General features: G+C 39.7%; 1 protein-coding gene across 1 annotated transcript in view; it reads right to left on the bottom strand.

The window, feature by feature from the left end:
• The window catches only part of IVD (isovaleryl-CoA dehydrogenase), a 1,038,753-nt gene that overhangs the window by 492,817 nt on the left and 521,674 nt on the right, over positions 1 to 24,262 (bottom strand). The window contains exon 8 of the mRNA XM_044073537.1: positions 703 to 796. Coding sequence (XP_043929472.1) covers positions 703 to 796 — 94 coding nt within the window. The remainder of the gene's footprint in view (positions 1 to 702; positions 797 to 24,262) is intronic.

Here is a 24,262-nt window from a genome sequence, read left to right as displayed (position 1 = left end):
TGTTCTCGGCAACGGCAGGAAATCTCTGAAGGGCATGGTCCTCAAACCCATCTTTTGGTTACATGAAAGGTGCCCTGAAGCTTTGGAAGCTGTCCAGCTGTTATATACTTGGCAGGATACAATCAATATACCCAAGGCCACTACAGCAGTGATCAATGTGCTGAATATGTGTACAATACTTTCAGACTAGATTTAAAAAGCGGTTATGTTGTTACAGGATCATATGAGTATAACAACTGCCAATTGTTCACCAGTGACAAATGTCTAATTTAGCTTCTCCAGTTTCTTAGTATTTATTGTATTCTGGTACAATAACTCATCTGGATAGCAGGTGACAAGTGGTTCTTAATTTGTTTACAACTCATTGTCACTGCAAAGTTGAAGTACAGTTATAAGCCAGTAGTATATTTCTGCAAAACAAATGATAACTTAAAGGCAGTTTTCAGTATATTATGCCAAGTCTCTCCCTTTGCAGGCCAACTAGCAATGGAAGAACCCGTTTCCTTGATCACACCTCTACTACAGGTTTACTAATTTCCGTAAGTGTGCACCTCTCTCTGCCTGACTATACACACTAAGCTATACAAATGTAACTGTGGAGCACCTTGTTTTTCTGTTAGTGCTATATCACAGAACTCTAGAACTCCAGGAATCCAAGACTCATTTCTACTGAATAAAACTAAGACAAGTTTATGTTCTTACCCTAGAGGTCCAGCAGAAAGCACCAGTCTTTCTAAGTCCAGCCCACTCATGAGGACATAGACCCCCTTGCTTAGATGTCCAAGAATATTCTCCTCTGTAATCAAAAAGGAAAATGTTTTAAGACAAAATCTACTCGGCTATGACAACCACACCCATTTGGTTACTAAAAATTAAAAATTGTGCAATAACATTTCACAAGTCCTGAGCTGTCATCGATCATAATGCTTCATATAACTGTGACATACTTTGCAATAAACTTCAGCACAGAAATAAACTATGTGAGGATCTCATTAAAAACAGGTATTCTGTATTATTTTTCGGGTCCAGTCGACACATATGGGTTATGCCAGTTCCTCTATCATCCATCTACTATGAACATTTTAGGAATGAGTGCACCCAAATCAATGTCTGCAATTAACTTCTCTTAGATAGTAACTTTTTACTTGGAAATTCTTGTGTAGATCTTTCTTCACACCTCATAAAACTGAATTAATGTTTAAAAAGAAGCAGGTTTGTTGGAGATATAAACACAAGGTTAAAGCAGATTGGAAACACGTGTTCGATTGCATTGTACTTATTGGAACAACATTAATCTTTGTTTACAGGCTTTATTTGGGGACAATTTTGTTTTATCTAAGTCATTAATTCTTTTCAATACCTCTACTCCTGTTTGTGTTAAAAGAATGGAATACCCTCTTTTATGGTCTATTTTATCAAATGCAAGGAAAGTTATAACCAAGAATTGGAAGAATGAAGCTGCACCCGCTTTCAAAAAATTCACAAATATTGCAACCAAAGTATGTCACCTGGAAATTATCACCATTAAATCAAGACCTACTAGAATCACCTTCTACTATAATACGTGGACAAATTTCAAGGAACTGCTTGATAAAGAAAAATAGCTATACTCATATCAATTGTAATGTACAGGAATTTTTTGAGAATCTTCTTTGTTAGTAGACACTCTTGTAAATAGTTGCTCTTGTTTGTTCTTGTTCATATTGTTCTCCTTTTTAATGCTCATAAATTTCTAAATACAATTATTGTCATGATCAATTTGTTTAGTTAAAATCTAATAAAAACTTAAAAAACATATGGTCAAAAGAGGGCTACTGGTCTGATAAAAAGCTAACATTTTAGAACACAGTCCAGTAAATTTTCAATTTACTAGTGGTTAGGTGCAGTTCTAACATACCTGAAGTCTCTTAAAGGATGATGCCCTGACTGAGACCAGTATGTTGTTGTTAGGCTTTCTCTCTTAAGGATGCAAAGCTTGAAAATAGCTAACATGAAGCATGGCAGCCTTCATGTTCTCACAACAGTCAATACATTTCACACCATCAACACAAACACACCAGACCTCACCCATGTCCATAGAATCCAAGGAAACCCAAGCGATATAACAGAAGTAAACAGCATATATTACTGTGCTGCTAAATTAATAACTGATAAAGTTCTACCACAAGAACACAGGGTAGTGAGGGAAAGGAAGGGGAGAAATCGAATATCATCATGCAAGTATCGAATAGAGAAAACTATAAAGCAATTAAGGAAGAAGTGTCACTGTTTGAAGACTATAGAAGAGGGAACAGATCAACAAAAATACTAAGAAAGATAGATGTGATAAAAGCAATGCACAGTATTAGAACAGACCAGGATCTATCATGCACTATTGCAAACAACAAACAAAAAAATTCAGCACAGGCAGAAAAACTTACAAGACACACAGATAAATATAAAGGAAAAGTACAAAATAACCAATATGTTGATGACCCAAAAAATGTTTAAAGAGAATTGGGAAACAATGTAAAAGGAATTGAACCACTGCCAAAAAAAGAGGAAATAGATATATTTTGGAGAAGCATCGATGAAGACCCTGTGGAACATAACAAAGATGCTAACCGGATAGAAGTAGTAAAAGAAAGAATAAGAAATTTAAAGGTGCCAGATATAAAATGGGATGAAGTAAGAGCCAGAGAGTTTGAAGCAAAGTTAAGAAAAGCCTCTAATTGGAAAACCCCAAGCCCAGATACAGTACCTAACTTTTGGTTAAAAGTATTACCATCTTTGCACGAAGACTTAGACATGAGTAAGAACTATTTATACACCCACCGAACAGACACCAACCTGGCTAACAACAGGCAAAACAATGCTCCTACTTAACAGTGAGCCTGCAAGCTACCCTAAAAATTATAGACCAATAACTTGCCTCCCACCGACGTATAAACTATACACCAGAATTGATGCTGACAGAGTTTATAGTCATTTAGAAGAAAACTCAATTATGGCAGTAGAACAAAAGGGCAATAAAAGAAAGTTAAATGGAACAAAGGATCATTTATTGTTAAATAAAGTCATACTGGAGAACTGCAAAAAGGGGAAGAATTTAAGTATGGCATGGATTGACAATAAAAAAGCATTTGATATTATCCCACATTCATGGATAAAAGAATGCTTAAAAATGTATAAGATAACACCCTACATTGATCGACTACATTACAGTGACCATGAAACAGCGTCAGACCACTTTGCAATTAAGCCATGACAAAGGACATTTTATGATCCCAGGGATAAAAATTCAAAGGGGGATATTCCACGATGACTCTCTGTCACAGCTGCTATTCTGCCCTGTCTTTAACCCATTAAGCTGTTTACTTAACAGCGTAGGTCATGGCTACAATTTGGCTCCTAGAAAACAACAAGGTGTGAAGACTTATCTTCTCTTTGTCGATGATTTAAACTGTATAGCTCATCAGATGAGGAACTGAAAGCCCAGCTGCAGGCTGTCAAAACTTTTTCAGATGATATAAGAATGGCATTTGGTCTTCACAAGTGTACAAAAGCAACCTTTAAAGCAGGAAAACATTAGTTTGGGACAATAATGTGATATAAAAGAATTTGAGCAAGAGGGAGTGTATAAATATTTGGGAACTGATGAAGGATCAACAATAATACATGAACAAATGTGAATAAAACTTAGTAAGGAATACTTTAGAAGACTTAAATTAATTCTGAAAACAACATTGACATCTAGGAACAAAATCCAAGCTATAAACCAGTTTGTTTTTCCTGTCCTAACTTATAGTTTTAGAGGGCTTGACTGGCCCCAAAACGCGTTGGCTAAATTAGACAGGAAAATAAGAAGGATGCTTCATGCTCACCAAATGATTTATAAAAATTAGTACATACCAACATTATATATTCCCCGTTCCGAAGGAGGAATGGGCCTCCTTGAAAGTGATTACATGTAGAGATCTGCAATTGTGGGACTCCACACATATCTGATGACCTCACAAGACCCAAATGTAGTGAAAGTTTTGAAACATGAGGAGAATAAATCTAAGACGACTTCTCTGCTTAATTTAACAGAAGCATGTCGACGTCAAGCAGGAATGGAAATCAAACCAGAAGTAGATAAAATTCACGCAGCAACTGAATATGCAAAAAAAAAATAATATAAATTGAAGGACCACATGAGAAGGCAAGAAATGTGGAAAAAAACATATATATAGTTGCAAGTATAGAAAACGTCTGAAATAACCCCATGTTGATCAGGAAGGAACACAGGAATGGTTAAGGAGAGGCGAATACAAACCAAGAGATGAAAGGTTAATATTGGCAGCCCAAGATAGTGGGCTACATACATGCTGGTTTACAAAGTCCATTGAACATGTGGGAGAAACAAGACAAATGTAGGTTCTGTAAAACCGAATTGGAAACAGTCGCACACCTTGTTGCTGGTTGTGAAATACTAATGGCAGAAGGACTGTATACTGAAAAGCATAATAATGTGGCAAGACTGTTGCACTGGGGATTGTGCAAACATTACGGTATTGAAGTGGCTGAAAAACACTGAAACATGAGCCACGAAGCATCATAGAAAACTGATGGAGTTTATATCATATGGGCTCACCCATTATCAACAGTTCAAAAGATAGATGCTATAATCCCGGACACAGTGGTCTAAAAAAAGGAAGACAAAAGTAGCACTGATCACTGAAATTGCTACACCCAGTGACTATAGTGTCTTGCATACAGAGAGAGACAAAGTCATAAAATATCAGGATCTGCAGGCAGAAATGAGAGCAGTGTAGAAGAAAGATACCCAGACTGTTCCAACAGTAGTCAGAGCAACGGGTCTTATAAAAAAGAATCTACAATCGTATTTAGATATGTTACCAATCCAAGTAACCCCGTACGAATTGCAGGAGTCATTACTGGGCACACTGCGAGTGCTGCGAATTGCACTTTTGGCTGACATCAAAGACTGAAACAATACTAATTTCATGAACTTTAATCATACTTTGACTTAGGAATGGGGTCCATTCCTGTCATAGTATTAGAAACCCAAATGATTTGGAGAAATTAAAAAAGGAAGACCTCACCTAATCACAAGGAACTCCAAGGCTGTTGATCACCCCAAACAGAAGTTAAATTATTAATACAAAATTACTACATGAAGTTGAAAATAAAGAAAGCAGGGGGAAGGGGCAGTTGCCTGGTCTTTTTTTTAAAAAAAAAGTAATAGGTCTATGTGCTATGGTGAGTTCCTCACACAACTATATGTCATCAGTGCATCTATTACTTTGCTAGTCTTAGTTGTAGATGTGGGTAGAATACCTAAATTTACACAGTACACGAAGTGTCCCCACCAGAGATGGGAACACACTGGATCATTGTTATGCAGCGTTAAAACATCCTTATTATGCTGTCCCTTGTGCAGCTTTGGGCTTTTCTGACAACTGTCTGATTCATTTGATTCCTATGTATAAGAGCAAGTTAAAATCTGTTAAACTTGTCATCGATACAGCGAGAAGGTGGACTATTGAGTCAAAGCTGAAGCTGCAAGTCTGCTTTGACTGTATGGATTGGAGTGTCTTTGAAGATTCTGCTGCTAACTTGCATGAACTGGCAAACACAGTAACATCTTATGTTAGGTTCTGTGAAGATATGTGTGTATCCACTAAGTCTGGGTTAAAATTTAACAGCAGCAAACCCTGGTTTACTGCTAAACTTAAGCAGCTTCATTAAGCCAAGGAAGATGCCTATAGAAGTGGGGATAGAACACTTTTTAGACAGGCAAGTAACACACTGACAAAATAAATAAAAGTGGCTAAAAAGAACTATTCTGAAAAGCTGAAAAAAATTTTTAGCAAATGATTCTGCATCAGTGTGGAAAGGTCTTCAAAACATTACAAATTACAGAAAAGCATCCCCCTACTTCTTCTTCTTTCGGCTTTTCCCGGTTAGGGGTCGCCACAGTGGATCACCTGTTTGCTCATGATTGGCAGTGGAGTTTTACAGTGTCGAGTTGCCAGCCCGGCGCCCAACCTTCCACAGAAGGCACACACATGCACACACACACACCTAGGGCCAATTTAGAGTGTCCAATCCACCTACAGCATGTCTTTGGGATGTGGGAGGAAACCGGAGCACCCAGAGGAAACCCACGCGACCACAGGGAGGACATGCAGACTCTGCACAGAAGGCATCCCAGCCGAGGATCGCACCGGAAAACTTCTTGCTGTGAGGTGGCAACGCTAACCGCTGCACTACCGAGGCCGCCCAGAAAAGCATCCCCCTACACTGCAGGTAATTACCAGCTGGCTGATGACTTGAATGCTTTTTACTGCAGGTTTGATAAGCCTGAGGCTACAAATGACACTGTCACCAGCTCTGTCAGTGCTCAGACTTGTATGCCTTTCTTCCACACATTCTCACATTCAACCTGCATTAATTATCTCTGAAGAGAATATGTGTTGTTTTTTTAAAAGACAGCAAATTAAAAAAAGCAGCTCATCCAGATAGGGTTTCACCCCTCCTTTTTAAAAACCAAACATGTGCTGATCAAGTGGATCCTGTTTTTACTTGGAATTTTAATAAATCATTAGAGCTGTGTGAAGTTATGTTTCAAACAAGCCACAGTCATTCCAGTCCTTAAAAAATCCAGTATAACAGGACTGAATGACTACAGTCCTGTTGCTTTGACATCAGTGGTCATGAACACTTTTGAGAGGCTGGTGTTAACTCACTTGAAGGATATTACAGCTTCCTCATTGGACCCTCTTCAGTTTGTTTATCGAGAGAACTAGTGAGTGGATGATGCAGTTAATATGGGCCTGCACTATATCTTGCAACATCATGACGACCCAGGGACATATGCAAGGCTTCTGTTTGTGGACTTCAGCTCTGCATTTAATTTAATTCTGGAACTTCTTCACTTGAGACTCTCTTGTTTCTACCTGTCAATGGATCACCACTTTTCTGGCCAAACTAGGGAAATTTACATCTAGCTATTGTACAATCAATACAGGTGCCCTCCAGGGATGTGTGATCTCCACAGTGTTATTCTCCCTCTACAATAATGACTGCACCTCTAAGGACCCCTCTGTCAAACTTATTAAATAAGCGGATGATACAACTATGATTGGGCTCATCAGGAATGGTGAGGAGTCTGTATACAGATGACAGGTTGAGCAGCTGGCTCTTTGGTGCAGCCAGAATAATCTGGAGCTGAACATTCTTAAAACTGTGTAGATGACAGTGGACTTTAGGAGTGGACTACAATATTATCCCTCCTCTTTATATTTAACACCGCTGTATCAACTGTGGAATCCTTCAAGTTTTTGAGATCTATAATCTCCCAGGACTTGAAGTGGGAGACCAATGTAGGGTCCTTCATAAAAAAGGCAGAATAATGAATGTACTTTCTGCGACAGCTGAGGAAGTTCAACCTCCCACAACAACTGTTGATTCAGTTCTATACAGCAGTCATTGAGTCTGTTCTCAGCTCATCCATAACACTGTGGTTTGGATCTCTGTCTAATCATGACAAAAATAGGTTACATCGAATAGTCAGGTCTGCCGAATATATTACTGGTGCTAGTTTGTTCTTCTTACAGGACATGTACTATTCCAGAGTCATGAAAAGAACAGGGAAAGTCATCACCAACCCTTCACATCCAGGCCACCATCTTTTTGAACTATTACCATCAGCCAGGCGTTGTAGACTAATAGGCACCAAAACAAGCAGACATAAGAACAGTCTTTCCCCCACAGGCTATCAAGTTCATAAACGGTTAACTCAGCTTATTAGGCTGAGGTATTCTTTTCCCCAAGCCTCTGAGTATTGTTAATACTTGTTTCTTTCAGAGTTTATTTCAGTATTTCTTGCACTGAGTTGCAGTTTGCACCTTGTATGTATACGTATATATATACACATACATACATACACACACACACACATATATATATATATATATATATATATATATATATATATATATATATATATATATATAGAACAGTTGTGTAAAATCTTATCATAACCATAGATGTCCTTCTCTTCCATGTTGCAGTATTCTTGGTGTGGGAGATTTCCTGCCTTCAGGTGACTTGTACATCGGCTCCTATACAAAAGCTTTAGCTTGGCTGTTGCAGCTGTGTGGGACGTCACACGTACGGCCATAAACCAGGGACCCTATGTGTGACGTCTGGACGCACAATCCGCAGAACTTGAAGCTAACCAGGCAAAGTAGATAGCCCAACAGGATAGGCTGCCAAAGGTGGCATGTATAAAGCCCTGGGTCTCTTCTGTAATGGAGAGAGGCATCAGGGAACAGTTAGACTGGTAGAGTCAGTGAGGGGGAATGGCAGACGGGAAGGAATACTGCAACATGGAAGAGAAGGACGCAACATGGAAGAGAAGGACATCTATGGTTATGGTAAGATTTTACACAACTATTCTATGTCCCTCTATTCCTATGTTGCAGTATTCTTGGTGTGGGAGAGTACCACAACTTTAATTTGATGAAAGGGTGGCGGATGCAGAGGATGATTCCACAAAGACTTGTAGGATTGCCCTGGCAAATCCTGCGCGTGCTTTGGAGATTTGATCCAATCTGTAATGTTTGGTGAAAGTGTGGATAGTGGACCATGTAGCTGCTTCCATAATGGAAGCTGTGTCCATGCCTTTTTGGAAGGCCTTGGAAGTGGCCACTGCTCTTGTGGAGTGAGCCTTAACCCCCACTGGAGGGGGGTTTCCATGGTGTGAGGAGCAGAATCCGACTGCCTTTCTAATCTAGGATGCAATGGTCTTGTTTGGTGACTGCCCTGACCAATGCCCTGGGGTGGAAAGATACAAAGAGTTGTTTGGATTTCCTAATGTCTTTAGTCTTGTCCAGGTAAAATCTCAGTTGCCTGTGGACATCTAGGGAGTGGAGTATTCTCTCTCCTTGGTTAGTGGGAGAGGGGAAAAAATTGGGTAGGTGAATGGATTGACTTAGAGACAAGTCATTGACTACCCTGGGCATGAAGGAAGGGTTAATTCTCAGTGTGACCCTGTCCCTATGAAAAATGGTGTAAGGTGAGCATGCCATTAAGGCTTGTAGCTCGGAAACCCTTCTGGCAGAGGTAATAGCCACTAACAGCACTGTTTTCCAAGTACAAAACTGTAGAGAGGCTGTATTAGCCGGTTCAAAGGGGAGCTGGTTGTGTTTTTCCAGAAAGTTCAGGTCCCTTGGAGGAGGAATAAGCTTCTTACGTGGTCTGATATGCAAGACCCCTTTAAGGAAGAGTTTCACATGTACCTTGGCTAACAAGGGGGAATCTAGAGGTAAGCATGCTGATAATGCGGAAAGGTGCACTTTCACTGATGAATAGTAAAGTCCACCCTTTATAAATTACATATACGAGAGGACATGGGGTGTCAGACTCATAAGGGTCCCTTTCCTGTCCCAGACACCAATGAGTAAATCTTTCCCATGTGGCAAGGTATGATTTTCTAGTGGTGGGTTTCCTGGCCTCCCGCATGTCCTCTGAATAGTGGTGTCTCTGAATGAGGTTAGTAATTTATCACCCACAGAGTCAAGGATAGCATTTGCAAGTGTGGGTGTAGAAGAGTTCCTTTGTCTTGTGTCAGCCTCGTAAGGGTCCCTTTCCTGTCCCAGACACCACTGAGTACATCTTTCCCATGTGGCAAGGTATGATTTTCTCGTAGTGGGTTTCCTGGCCTCTCGCATGTCCTCTGAATAGTGGTGTCTGAATGGGGTTAGTAGTTTATCACCCACAGAGTCAGGGATAGCATTTGCAAGTGTGGGTGTAGAAGAGTTCCTTTGTCTTGTGTCAGAAGGTCCACCTTGTGGGGTAACTTGCAGTGATTGCCCTTGGCTAAATTGTACAGAAGGGGGAACCAGTGCTGCCTTGGCCAATAGGGAGTCACCAGCAAGATTTTTGGTTTGTCCTTCCTGATTTTCAGAAGGACTTTCTGAATCAGAGGGAAGGGGGGGGGGTGTACAGAAACTTCCCCTCCCAGGTGAAGCTGAAGGCGTCTACTCTCCAGGTTTGGAGGGAGTAAGTCTTTGTGCAGAAGGTCTGCAGCTGCCTGTTCTGGGGGGAGGCAAACAGTTCTATTTGTGGAGTGCCCCACCGGTGGACTATGTCTAGAAAGACTGTCCTGTCCAGCATCCATCCATGCTGTGGACAGGATGTTCTGCTCAGGAGGTCTGCTTGCTTGTTGTCCTGTGAAGGGATGTAACTGGTTTGCAGGGATAGGTTGTGCTGATATGCTAGGTCCCAAATTGGTAGAGCTAGCCTGCACAATTGGTATGCCTTGGTACCTCCCTGTTTGTTGATGTACCACATTACAGTGGTATTGTCCGTCACTATCAGAAGAGGACCTGGTAGCAGTAGTGGTAGGAAGGTCTGTAGAGCTAAAAGAACTGCTGTCATCTCCTTTACATTGATGTGTTTGGTTATCATGGGAGGTTGCCACTGGGCTTGGACTCTAAGGGTGCAAGGTGGCTCTTCAGCCTGAGTTTGAGACATCTGTAGGCAGTACTTGTGTGGGTTGAGGGGGCTGCAGTGGAAGACCCGGGTTTAGTTGTACTTCTTGGATCCACCAAATGATTTCCTTCTTTAAACAGGGAAGAAGGGGAATAACTTGTTCCAAGTGATTCTGGTGTTGTGACCAGATATTTTTGAGGTACCATTGCAGTTTTCGCATATGCATTCTGGCCAATGGTAGCATGGGAATGGTTGCTGCCATCAATCCCAGGATTCGAAGGAATTGCCTTGCAGTGACTGTCTGGGAGAACAAGACTTCCTGGAAGTGGGAAGTTAAGAGACAGAACCTTGTCCTGTGGAAGAAAGGCTTTCATTTTGTTCTGTATTAATTCTGCAACCTAGGAATAGCTTGTCCTTGTCTGGGTTCAGGGAGGACTTCTTGAGGTTTGGGGTGAACCCTAAACTTTGTAGAAGGGACATAGTGAAGTGTAGATGCCTTAAGAGGGAATCTTTGGACTGTGCTAGGATAAGGATGTCGTCCAGATATGGGTATAAATCTGGATTCCTTGGATCTTGCAGAAGGCAATGGCTGGAGCTAGGCACTTTGTAAACACTCTTGGGGCAGTGAATAAACCAAAGGGTAAGGCTGTAAATTGGAAGTGCGAGGATGGGCCAGAGAAATGCAGGAAACATCTGTGTGAGCTCCTGATGGGAATGTGCAGGTAAGCATCTTTTAGGTCCAAGGTGACCATGAAAGCATTTGAGGGTATGAGGGGTACTAGAGTGGGAAGTGCTAGAATTTTGAAGGTGGATGCCTGCAGGTTAAGGTTTAGAAAGGAGAGATCCAAAATGGGTCTCCAGGGACCGTCCTTTCGAGGGACCATTAACAGACAGGAGTAGAATCCCTTTCCGTCTTGTCCTGTGGGAACTGGCTCTATTGTGCCTTGTTGTTGCAGGTCTGACAGAATTTGTGTAAGAAGATGGCATTGTTTTTTTGGGGGGGAAATGGAATGCCCTTCCAGGGGGGAATTTGTTTCTAGGATAGAAAGTACCCTTTTTGAATAATGGTTAATACTCATAGGTCTGTAGTGATTTTTTGCCAGAATGGGAGACAGTGGGTAAGGCAAGCTGAAAGGGGCAGATGGTTAAGGCAGTCATGCATTATTAGAACTTCCCCTGTCCTGAAAAGGTTGTCTAAGCTGAGGAGGTGGGCCAGTAGGCCTGGATGAGGAAAGTCTTCTAGTTCCTCTTCTGGGCTGGGAGGAGGAGGAGGAGGCAGCAGAATGCGGGCTACGCCTAACAAAGGTAGTCTTAGCTGGGTAGTTCCTATAAAATTTTGCTATAGGGGATACCAGGAGATGTTTTACATCCTGTAATTCTTTGCTTTTTTCTTGCAGATTCTTAAATAGGTCTGCAGATTGCTTTCCAAAGAGGTAGTTGTAATCCAGGGGGGCATCCAAGACTTTGGACTTGAAGTCCTTTGGCAGATTCTGTAGTCTAAGCCAGGAATATCTCCTAACGACAGATGCTGATGCTGCAGAGTGAGCAGAAGCTTCTGCAGCATCGTAGCTGCATCTTATGGAGTGTCTAGCCACTTGTAGGGCAATCTGGAGGAGATATCCGTCTTAACTGGACTGTCTGGGATTGAAGCCATCATAGAGGTGGCTTGGGATACTAAGTCCAGGGCATACTTGGTCATGTGTGTTTGATAGTTAATGGCTCTGAAGGCCAAAGTGGAGGAAGTGTACACCTTCTTGCCTACACTATCCATGGATTTGCTATCTTTATCCGTGGGCAATAGGGAGGCAGAAGGGAACAACCTAGACTGTTTATCAGGGGCAGTGGCAATCACTGCTGAGTCAGCTAAGGGTGGCTTTATGAGGAATTTTTATTCCTCTGGCACCTTGTAGAAGTGGTCTGGGTGCTTAGGTGCAGGAAGCTGCGAGTCAGGTGTTCTAAAAGCTGCAGTAAAGTCATCCAAGTATGCTGGAAGAACAGGGGGTACAGCTGTAGGCGGCCTCCACTTGCAGCAGTTCAAAGTATCTTTTTTGGGTTTCTGTCATTTGGGGAGTATCCCATTTGAAATAATCTTATATTTTGGTGATAGTTTCACCAAATGTAATGTCTTCGGGGGAAGAATCCCCTTCCACACAATCCTCATCAGGAGAATAATATTCCTTGGGAGAAGCAATCTGGGATGCATAAGCGATGGATTCATCCGAGGAAGAGTAGGAAGATTAATGTTCTTCTTCCTCAAGGAGGGCAGCCATGGGGATGGAATAAGCAGAGGGAGGCCTAGGGCTTAGCAAAGGCAATGTAGTTGTGGGTGAGGCAGAAGGCCTATGGGCCATAAAAGCCTGCATAAACGAAGAGGTGAAGGCCTCCCAGTCTGGAGGGGCTTCAGAAGCAGGAGTAATGTGTTTTGTTTTCTGCTTCTTTTTGGTCGGTGTGGCCTTAGGAGTCTGTCTAGAGCTGGGTTTGGCAGCGGCTGTATCTGAGGTCTGGATCCCGGTCGAAGTAACCACCAAATCTGGTTCCCCCTCAACATAGACAGGCTTTGGTGTCTGAGAAAGCTCCGTGGACATGCCGGTCGTTGGCTGTGCAGCGGCCTCCGCTAGGGAGGTCGATGGAGGCGACGGATCTGCCAAGCACTCCTCAACTCCTACATTGGCAGTTGGCGGGGCATCCCGGTGCGAAGTGGCAGGCAATGAAGGCCTAGGCATCTTGGCCTTCTTACGTGGAGGTTCTTGGGTGGCCTCCAAAGTGGGATCCATCCTGAGAGCTAGCCGTTTGAGGCGTTGACTTTCTAAGTAAATATTTAAAGCTGCAAGGCAGCTACGTAAGGTCTTAGGAACAAAAGATTTACAAATAGGGCAGGCGTTATGGTCGTGCTCCCGGCCTAAGCAGAAAACGCATGTGTCATGTGTGTCCTTATGGGGAGTTTGGCACTTCCCCTTTTTCCCTGCCGTCAGCTAAAAGCTACAACAACCAAGCCTAAGCAATGCGAAAGATCGGTAAAATATTAGAAATGCAAAAACGCAATGGGTTACTTACCTATAGTTGATCCGACGTCTGGAGAGCGATCGTACGATTCAAAGTAGTCTGCAGCTGAAAAGTTCTGAGGATTGTGCGTGCAGATGTCACAGACAGGGTCCCTGGTTTATGACCCTACATGTGACGTCCCACACAGCTGCAACAGCCAAGCTGAAGCTTTTGTACAGGAGCTGACGTACGAGTCGCCTGAAGGCAGGAAATCCCCCACACCAAGAATACTGCAACACAGAAATAGAAGGACATATTTGCATTTTTTTTAGCTTGTTCTGAATAGTTATATGTATGTTGTTGGTCTTGTTCTTAATAGCTGTATGCAAGTCGTTTATGTAATTCATACTAGGAGAGTCAATGAAACCGGAATCAAATTCCTTGTATGTGCACATACTTGGCCAATAAATGTGATTCTGATATATATACATATACATACATATATACACACACACATATATATATATATATATATATATATATACATTCACATACATACAGACACACACACACACACACGCACACACACATACATATATCTTTTAAAGAGAGAAACTTCAAATAAAAATAATAAGATAGTAAACAGAGCTTTAGTTAAAAAGTCTAAAAAAATGTAAATCCCACTTCAGGATTATAACTTCATTCAGAACTGTGTGGTTAATAGTCTTCTTTCAGAAGCAACAAAACAGTAGGAACAGAAAATAGTTTCTAAGGAAAGAAAGCTGAGACTGAACAATTCACTCAAACATAAAAATTAACCAGCTGAGATAAGCAACCGAAACCTCTGAGCAAATTTACCTGCAAAAGTATGAAGTTTTCAGATTCGCATCAGAAACTAAGTATATTCCATTTAAATAAGTTAGTATTTCCCTGTCTCATCTTCATTACTTCCTTAACTTTATTGTTTTATTTATTTTTTACTAAACTAGTGGGGAAAGAGATCAATTTTCGAGTTGTGAAATGAAGTGTGTAAAGGCAGTGATGCACTTCTGAAAAATCAGGTTCTCCTTGAGTGGAAGCCATACATACTTGATGAGCTAACTCCAGAAGGAGATAAAATCACTGTCTTGCTCCCTTGGCCAAAACTGAGGTATATGAAACAAATTAGCTGTTTCATGTCTTACTTTCATCAAACCTCTTTAAGCAAGAGGAATATATGTACACCAAACTTCCTTCTCCTTTTCAGCAACAAGCATCTTTTTCCTTGTTAAGAAACAACAAACGTGTGAAGTTTGGGGAAGGAAAAAATATCCCTCAGAGACACCCTTCACTTCTAAAAGCTGAAAAAACATCCTCTGGATTTAGCTGTCACTTTTCATCCTTACTTTTTCAGCTTAAACGGTCTACTAACAAGTTCTGGTTACTGCTAGACAGACGGCTGAGCAGAATGTTGATTGATAAAGCTACCAGGCAAGAATGAGGTTCTCACTAGGTACCATGTGCCAGTAGTGTTGGTTGTGACTATTTGGAGAAGCTCTTGGTGTAGGCAGTTCCTGAACATCTTGAATAATTTCAATGAAACCATTTAGCTCACTACAAGAAAAGGCCAGGGGCTTGACTAAGAATATAAAACTACAAGAGTGGCCAATATGCTGCTATCTGCAAGCATAAGCATACTGAATCAACAGTAAAACTGGAGCAGATTGTTTCTGAAAATGAAAATAAAATGAGAGGATTTTTAAAAGGTTGTAGAACCACTATTAGAGAAGCAAATAAGGTTGTTGGTTAATCCTGACCAACAAAGAGGTGTCAAATTAAAACAAAGGAACTACTGCTTTTTCCAAAAGAGTCTTTGAACTTTCTGTACAAAATGGTGCAGTGAAACAGAATAATAAGCCTCAGAGTTCTATGCATGTGATACAAATGAGTACAAATGAACAAGTGGCTTTGTTAAAACAGAATTTGGATTCACTGAAGAAACAATGCACGATTAAGATGAAAAAAAACAGAAAATGACTGGGCTGCTACAAAAAGGTAAGACTAAGTCAAGCTAAAATGAATCAGAGCCTGCCTTTAGTAAAAACAAAGGAGAAACAGTACACTTGAGAAATGGTGCATAGACTATAAAAAGGGAAAAAAAGAAAGAAAAGAAAAGGAGAAATGCTGACGAAGGTCAGGTTTAGATCCAAGCTGTCATGCATGCAAGCAAACAAACAAAAGTTGCACAACTCAAAAAGACTGAAAGGATGAAAATTACTTCCCTAAAGCAAAAAAAAAAACACATTATAATATGTGCAGCCCACACCCTCGACAAACTTCAATTCATAACCCAAAACAACTTTAACCTAGCCGAAGAATGGTTCACCAACATCAAACTACTGCTTAATCCAAATTTCTTTTAAGTCCAAGTATCTCCCCCATAAACAATAATTTTGCAATAATATCCAAAGACAATACTAATATCACTCCAACACTACACACTAAGCTCCTAGGAGTAGAAATTGACAATAAACTTAAATTTGACATCCATATTTCTCAATTAATCAAGAAAGTCAACAAAAAGATTGGACTCCTTTATAGAAACCACAACTACATAACCAGACACACAAAATCTACCATAGCTAGAGCCCATCTGTTATCTATACTTCTTTATGCTTTCCCAATCTTTACCAACCTTCACCTATCAGAGCTCTCTAAAATTGAATCATGCTACAACAAAATTGCCAAATTTGCTAATGAAGCCACTCATAGGTCCCATCACTGCCAATCCCTTAGACAACTAAACTTGCTTGAGTTACCTCAAATCCATCTACTCAACCAACTTACCACTGCCCATAAGCTCTACTACCTTCCTATGAAAACCCCTGCCTTTCAACAATTAATTCAACCCTATACACCCTCCAGAAACCTACGATCAACACACCAAAACCACATAACTGTCACCAAGCACAAAAATGAAGCCGGCAAATCACTCTTTGACTAATGCATTGCCAAAACCTGGAACCTCCTACCCGATCACCTAACCTCAACATCCTCACCTTATCTCTTCAAAAAAAAAAAAAAAAACCCATCAAATCCCACTTTATGCAAAACTGGCTATGGTCATGTCTTCCCCCAGGCTAGACCAAATCTACTCACTGCTATTAATACTCTCCCAAATAATGAATACTACCATGGTTCTTAACCTCTAATAGTTTATTGACACAATGCTAGAAAGTAAAGTATTCTCTACTATCTTACCCCATTTGCTCAAATTCTACCAGATACTCAAACAGAACTCATATCAAACTATTGTTTGTAACTGTATTCAACTAACTGTACTTTGTGTATGAATATCTTGTACCTTGTGAATGTTACTGGTGTAATGTAATAATTGTGTAGCTGTGTGCATGAATATTTTTTGTATCGTGAAAATGTTAACTAATGTAATGCAATACTTATGCACCTTTTCTCCTCGGGCCTCCGCTGAAAACAGACCTGTGTCCAGTCGGACCTTCCCGGTAAACAAATGTAAAATAAAATAAAATAAAAATGAAGTACTCTGGCTCAGCTTATGCAACAAAAAAAAATCTGGAAATGCAGCTAAGAAAACCAAAAGGTTGGATAAAATGGAAGACGCTTTAAATAGATATTCAGATGAGGTGATAAAACTGCAAACATTGGAGGATGAAATGAAGAAAAGGCTGGCTGAATACGAGCCTGCTCAAGAAGAGATGTTTCAAAAATAATAGAATTAGGGAATAAAGTATGCAGGGAAAACCTGAGATTTTCTGCTGTACCAGAGAAGCTGAAAGGAGCAGACTGTATTCATTTCATGAAAGCAAAAATAAGCAACTAGACTGGTATTCTACAGCAGGAGTTGTTTAATGGAAAGGACACATCATCCCAGACCTGGCAATGAGAAAGCAACCTAAACCTTTAATAGTAAAGATGCTATCCTACCAGTAGCAGGAGTTGATTCTAACAAAACTGTGGCAGAAGGGCAAAGTACTAAAAATGGGAGACAGAGGAGTGTTTGTGGAAAATGATTACTCACTGTACACCAAGCAGAAAAGGAGTAAATTTATTCCATTAATCAGGGAATGTCAAGAAACAGGCATGAAATTATCAAAATGCTGTATCCACCTATCCTTTAGAATATTCTTTCCTGGAGGGAGAAAATCATTTTTGATGAGGAATATGCTAAGGAGGAAATACAAAAGTTTGTCCGACAAAAAGTGAGCTATGAAGAAGGATATTCTGCTTCTTGCTCCTCTGGTAATAAAGACCACAGAGGGACTTTACAGGTGAAACCTTTTTCCAGTGTTTCAAAAGAAAATGCTTGAGAGGCAGAAAAAAAGCACAAGAGTTGACCACAAGAACTGACAGTACATTGGAAAGGAAGCAAAGACTGGATCTGGGAGATGGAGATAACCAGGAATAAAACCAGCAACTTGGATATTGACAAATACAGTGGATATAAAAAGTGTACACACCCTTGTTAAAATGCCAGGTTTTTGTGATCTAAAAAAAGAGACCACAATAAAACATTTCAAAACTTTCCCCACCTTTAATGTGACCTATACCCTGTACAATTCAATTGAAAAACAAACAAATCTTTTAGGGGAAAAAATATAAAAAATAAAAAATGTACAATATGCTGGTTGCATAAGTGTGCACACTCAAACTAACACTTTGTTGAAGCACTTTTTGATTTAATTATAGCATTCAGTCTTCTTGGGTAGGAGTCTATCAGCATGGCACATCTTGACTTGGCAATATTTGCCCACTCTTCCTTGCAGAAATGTGGGATTATAAAGCATTAATTACATTTCTGAAACATGACAGAACAAGAAAAGCTGGAAATGCTGAACTTTTTTGACTTTGTTAAACTGGTAGGGGACTCTAAAAGCATATGCCCTACTTCATGTCATTAATGTTTGGAGAAACACTTAGGAGAGGGGAAGAGGAAGGAAAGGATTACCTAAGTTAAACAAATTTTTGTTCTTAACAGTAATATTTGTTTAGTGTAGGACATCTGCATGCTATAAAGTTTTCTCAGTTATTTTCAAGTATAATTGGGATACTAAAGCAAACAGATGCCTCTGTTGTTTTTATTTCCTTATTTTCTCTTTCTCCTTGTTCAATTTTAAGAAGTATTGGCACTGCAATGTAAAAAAAGAAGAAAAGTCTGTTCAAAAGAATATGACAAAAAAATATGTGTTTTTTGTCATTCTTGCATTGGGGAATGGATTAAGGTTCCTGGCTTTATCTAGTAACAAGTTTTAAGAGAAAGCAAATAAATGAATTAAAAACATTGGATACAATAAAGCTCTCACCTAGCAAATGAATAAATAAAGAAATAAATACTTGTAGAAGCAACCCAGTATCTGGTTCTCATGTCTACATGGAGACAATCTGATAAAGTGCAATAAAAACAAAAAAAAAATCTTTCTTATAATGGCTTTCTTACAATCGTTAGAAGATAATATTTTTGAAAGTGTTTTCTCATTCTGGCAGAGCAATAAAACAAGGCAAAACCAGACAATACTTAGTAGAAACATAGGCTGTACCATGCACACTAGCATGGATAACCTTCCTTTTAGGTTAACCCATGTCTATCAGTGTGACTGTCAATTTGGGATAACTGTTCCTATAAGGAAGGTAAAACGTTAATATCTGAAGATGTACATAGTTCTGTGTGTTAATATTAAAGTAATAGATTTTTGGGGTGTATTTTTTGAGGGCTTCTAATAAAACAAAGTTTTGTAAGATGTCATAGGCTCAAATGGATATGCCAAGAAAACTGTATAAAAGGTCAACCTGCCAAACATTAGTGTGCATGTAGCACAAAAGCTAGAATTAGATACTTAAAAAAAACTGTTATAAATGAAAAGTTTTAATAATAACTTTTTTTTAACACAATGTGTTTTTTCATTACTATCTTTATGTTAATGGTATTTACAAACATATACAAAAAAAGAGTACTGAACTATATTAAAAAATGTAGAATGCAAATAGATTTGCTACAGGAGACACATTTGGAAAGAACTGAACATGTGAATTTGATAAAGAGAGGTTTTCAGGATGGTTATTAAGTGGAATACCTGGGAGAAAGGAAAAGAGGAGTACTTATATTATTTGCAAGAGGAGCTCCAATAGTGAAAGAAGGGAATAAAATAAGATAATAGGGAATATAGATTTATTTCTAAAAATACAGCTAGGGAGTGGGATGAAGTTAAAGGGTAGAAATAAAAGCAAGAAAGATATGGTTAAAAACATTAATGATTATTTAGAGGGACTTACAAATGTCAACGTATTGCAGAATAGGGGGAATCTCATAGAACACAAGATGATAATCAAATGCAGAGTGCTAAGCAGAAAATAAAGGATTACCTCAATAACATGCATGACTTTAGAAAGACTGCTGTTAAGTAAATGTTTTTTCCCTCTTTTTTTGATAATAATCCCACAGCATAAATTTTTTTTGATAATAATCCCACAGTATAAACATTTTTAGTGCACTGAGTCAGGCAACAGAAAGTAGAAAGGGTTGTCACCAAGTTTAGGAAGCCTATAACAAGGGAAATAACAAGAGATCCCTGTTGCAGGTACCAGAAATATTTCAGAAATGTTTTTAAAGTCTGTATAAAACAGAAAAATATGGAGATCATAAAAAGGTACAAATGTAAATGTTTATGGAAGAATTAAATATGCCAAGGTTAGAAGAAGAGGAGGCTCAATTAATAACAGGACAGGAAGAGATAAGATAAAAATGGTGATGTATAACCAATCGGAAGAGATGGTATTCCTGTGGAAGTTTGGAAGCTAGGAGGGAAAAACTGAAAGATCTGGAAGGTCTTGTTTACCAGTATTTTATGAGGGGGAGAAGCACCAACTTCCTGGAAGAAAGTGGAGGTGGCTGTAATACCTAAAGAGGGTAAAGACCCATCAGATCCAGATTCATACAGGCCCATTTCAATCCTAAACCATGATTATAAAGTGCTTATGTCTATAATGGCTAAAGGAATGGCAAAGGTGATGCCAAAATTGATACACAAGGATCAGTTTGGTTTTCTGGAGGGGAGGCAAACATTTGACATTAACAGAACACTGATGATCCACAGGGAAGATGAATGTAAGAAAATATCACTGTTGTTGGTGGGTCTAGATGCAGAGAAAGAATTTGACAGAGTAAGCTGTGAGTTTATGAGCAGGGCAAGGGAAGCATTTGTATTTCTTGACAAAATTATAATGCTGATTAGGAGGATATATGAAGGATCCGAGGCAAAAATTAAAGTGGGTAGGGTCCTCTCTGATAATTTCTTTTTGAGCAGAGGAACCCAGGCAGGGGTGCCCTCTTTTCTCTCTGTTATTTGCACTATGTTTAGAACCACTGGCAAAGAAAATAAGAGACTCAAATTCAAGGATATAAATTGGTATGGTAGTCAAGAAAAACTAGATCTATTTGCAGGTGGTATTTTACATGATAAAACCAGAAAATGACATTTCAGTGTTGTGGAACATTTTGAGGCAGTTTCAAATCATTTTGGGATACAAAATTAATGAAGCTAAAACAAATGTAATAGCTGTAAATTATGTACCCACACATGCATTGGTTCAGCAAGCAGAAACCTATAATTCAAAGTGGAAAGGGATGATGATGAAATGGGGGAAGCTCAATAAACAAGGAGAGACTGGAATGTTGGATGCAGATCCTTAAGGAGAACAACAACCATGTAGAATTTTATATTTATAAAGTAGCAGGAAGTATTCTAAGAACTGAGCCAAAACAGGAATGGAAAAAAGAGATTCTGCAGATAGGGATGACTACAATTAGGGATACAGATAATAGGCAAAAGTAGTCTGGAATTTAATGGAGAAAACTGGCAAAAGAACCAAGGAACTGGGAGCAAATAATCAGAGAGGGGAAAGGGAAGAGGTCAAGAATTTATTTGGACTGCAGGAAAGAGATTGCCTTCCCTGTTAAGGACTGACAGAGTATAGGCAAAGAGAAAGTAACGAGGATCCTACGCAAAAGATCAGCACTGGTAGAGTTTTTAGCAGAATCTAAAACAGAGATGATCAACAGAGATGTAGTAAATCTCCAGACACTGGACCCAACCCAGTTTGGTTTCATCAAGGGCAGATCATGTCTATTCAACCTGGTGGACTTCTTTGAGAAGGTCATCAAAGCAATGGATGAGGGCAAAATCATTCATATTGCCTACCTTGACCTGGCCAAGGCATTTGACACAATACCCCATTCGAGCATTGTTGAGAAACACAAGAGGTTAGGTAAAAACCCGTATGTCACCCGGTGGATAGTCAACTGGCTCACATACAGGAGCCAGGAAGATAGAATTGGGGAGTACACCTCTACAAAAAGGCCAGTCACAAGTGGAGTCCCCACAGGGATCAGTTCTTGGACATCTCCTTTTTGGCATTTACTTCTTAGAAGTCAAAGCCAATGTCAGTGGTCTCTGGCTGACTAAATTTGCAAATAATTGCAAATTAGAAGATGTCACTGAATCGCACACTGACACAAATGTTCTCCAGGAGGGGCTGACACAGACAAATAACTGGTGTCAGAACCATGGACTAAAACTAAATGCCAAGAAATGCATAATAATATCCTTTGGGAAGTCATCAACTCCTGGTAACTATCATATTGACAACACACCCCTTAGAGTTGACCCAGTAGTCAGGGACTTAGGGATACACAGACAGTAATCTAGCCTTTGATCATCATGTGTCTACAGTGGTAAGCAAATCATTCTATGTTGCGCAACTTATAAACAAAGGTATGGCATCTAAGTCCAAGGAAGTCATTGTTCCACTGTATTTGGCATTCATCAGACCTGTCATTGAGTACAATGCACCCTTTGGTATGTACCTAACCAGGCATATCCAACAACTGGAACGTCCACAGAGGTTCCTCATTAAAAGAATACAGGGCGCAAGTAATATGTCTTATGTAGACTGCCTCAAAGCCCTATCCCTGTATTCTGTCTCCTACAGGCTTTTGAGGGAGATCTATGCTTGGCATACAGGGCATTGCCAGACCTCACTCTGATGGACCTCCTGCATATTCACAAAACAAACAGCAGCAGAATTACCCATTCTAAAATCTTAAACCTTGCCTGTGATGTAAATACCACCTGCTAGAGAGATAGGTATGTATCACAGAGACTACCCTGTGTATGGAACAGGCTTCCCATCCACGTGAAGCTGAGTTCCTCCCTAACCCAATTCAAGTGCAACTTGGGACAACTGGATGGGGAAACCGGAAAGTCATGTTTGGCACCTATGTCTCTAATGCGAACAGGTAACTTGTAAATGGTTCATCTCCTAGGCCCATGCTTACACTTATCAAGGGTATCAGAACTTATCAGAGATATGGGATGCATGGCTGGGCTTAAAAATGCTCTTGTGGTCATTAGCCTAATAAACACCTATGAATCTATAAGAAGCTGCTGTTAAAAAAAGGAATAACTAGTAGAGTATACAAAATGTTGCATGATAAATATAAGAATCAATCAGAGGAGGTTAGAAAGGATTAGGAAGAGAGACTGGATAAGCAATCCACAAAGAAACAATGGGGGATATATATGTCTCCCAAATATACAACAAAGTCTAGAAAATTTAGGATCTTTGCTTGGAAGTACTTTATACCCCACATAGACTCCAAAGATTTTCCCCCAGGTAGACAGCAAATGTTGGAAGTGTGATGGGGAAGAAAGAGGTGACTGGGAACACATTTTCTAAGTGTGTAACAAGTTGGTAGACTTTAAGGATTCCCTGCAGACTGTTCTGTATGAGATACTGGGTGAGCAAAGTGATGTAAGTAAGAAAATATTTTTTGTTTTTGAGCTATCATACAAAACTGGAATTGCCTAGACATAGTAAGGCCTTGATGAGTCTAATCATGGTGGCTGCCAAAAAGCATATCATTGTTGGAGCCTTCCTGTGTCCTGACAGAGTGCTCTTCAAACTATCTGGAGATATACAGAGCTGAGTATATTTTTCTGGCACTTCAGAGTTCTGTACTGGTAATTGCTTGACTAATTTTATATCATTGCTGGCTGACTTCAGAGTTGTGCACTGTTATTTTTGCTTCATTGTATAGTTTTTCAGATCTCTGCTGAAGGTGTTTTTCCCCCCTCCCCCTATTTCTCTGTGTCTTAAGTTGGTATAATTGGTTTTACATCCTGTGTGTTATATGACTATCTCAAGGATTACTTGCATAAAATTAGACCCTCTTAGTAAAAGTCTGCATATCATTGCTGGAGCCTTCCTGTGTCCTGACAGAGTGCTCTTCAAACTATCTGGAGATATATATACAGAGTGTTCTTCAAACTATCTGGAGATATACAGAGCTGAGTATATTTTTCTGGAACTTCAGAGTTGTGTACTGGTAATTGTCGTTTGAGTAATTTTATATCATTGCTGGCTGACTTCAGAGTTGTGCACTACTATTTTTGCTTCAATGTACAGTTTTTCAGATCTCTGCTGAAGGTGTTGTTTTTTTATACCCACCCTCCCTATTCCTGTGTTGTTTAAATTTGGAGGCTTTTGCAGTTGCCCTCCCCCACTGCAGATTTTGTCTGGGACACTCTCTGTAGTCCCATCTCTTTACCTCATTCTACCTAATAGACTCCTTCTGCACTTGTTTTTAGTCATTTTTAATTTAATTGCATTTTTTAAACTGTTTGGTCTAACATTGCTACATACTCAAGTGTGCTAGCTTGTACTGCATTTGAATTGTTTTACTGCTGTTTTAGATACTTTTCTGTATATATATTTAAAATATATA

This window comes from Protopterus annectens, chromosome 6.part0, assembly GCF_019279795.1.
Source record: "Protopterus annectens isolate FY-2018-M chromosome 6.part0, PAN1.0, whole genome shotgun sequence".
In the NCBI taxonomy this organism is placed as follows: domain Eukaryota; kingdom Metazoa; phylum Chordata; order Ceratodontiformes; family Protopteridae; genus Protopterus; species Protopterus annectens.
This window is presented reverse-complemented; position numbering and strand designations above follow the sequence as displayed.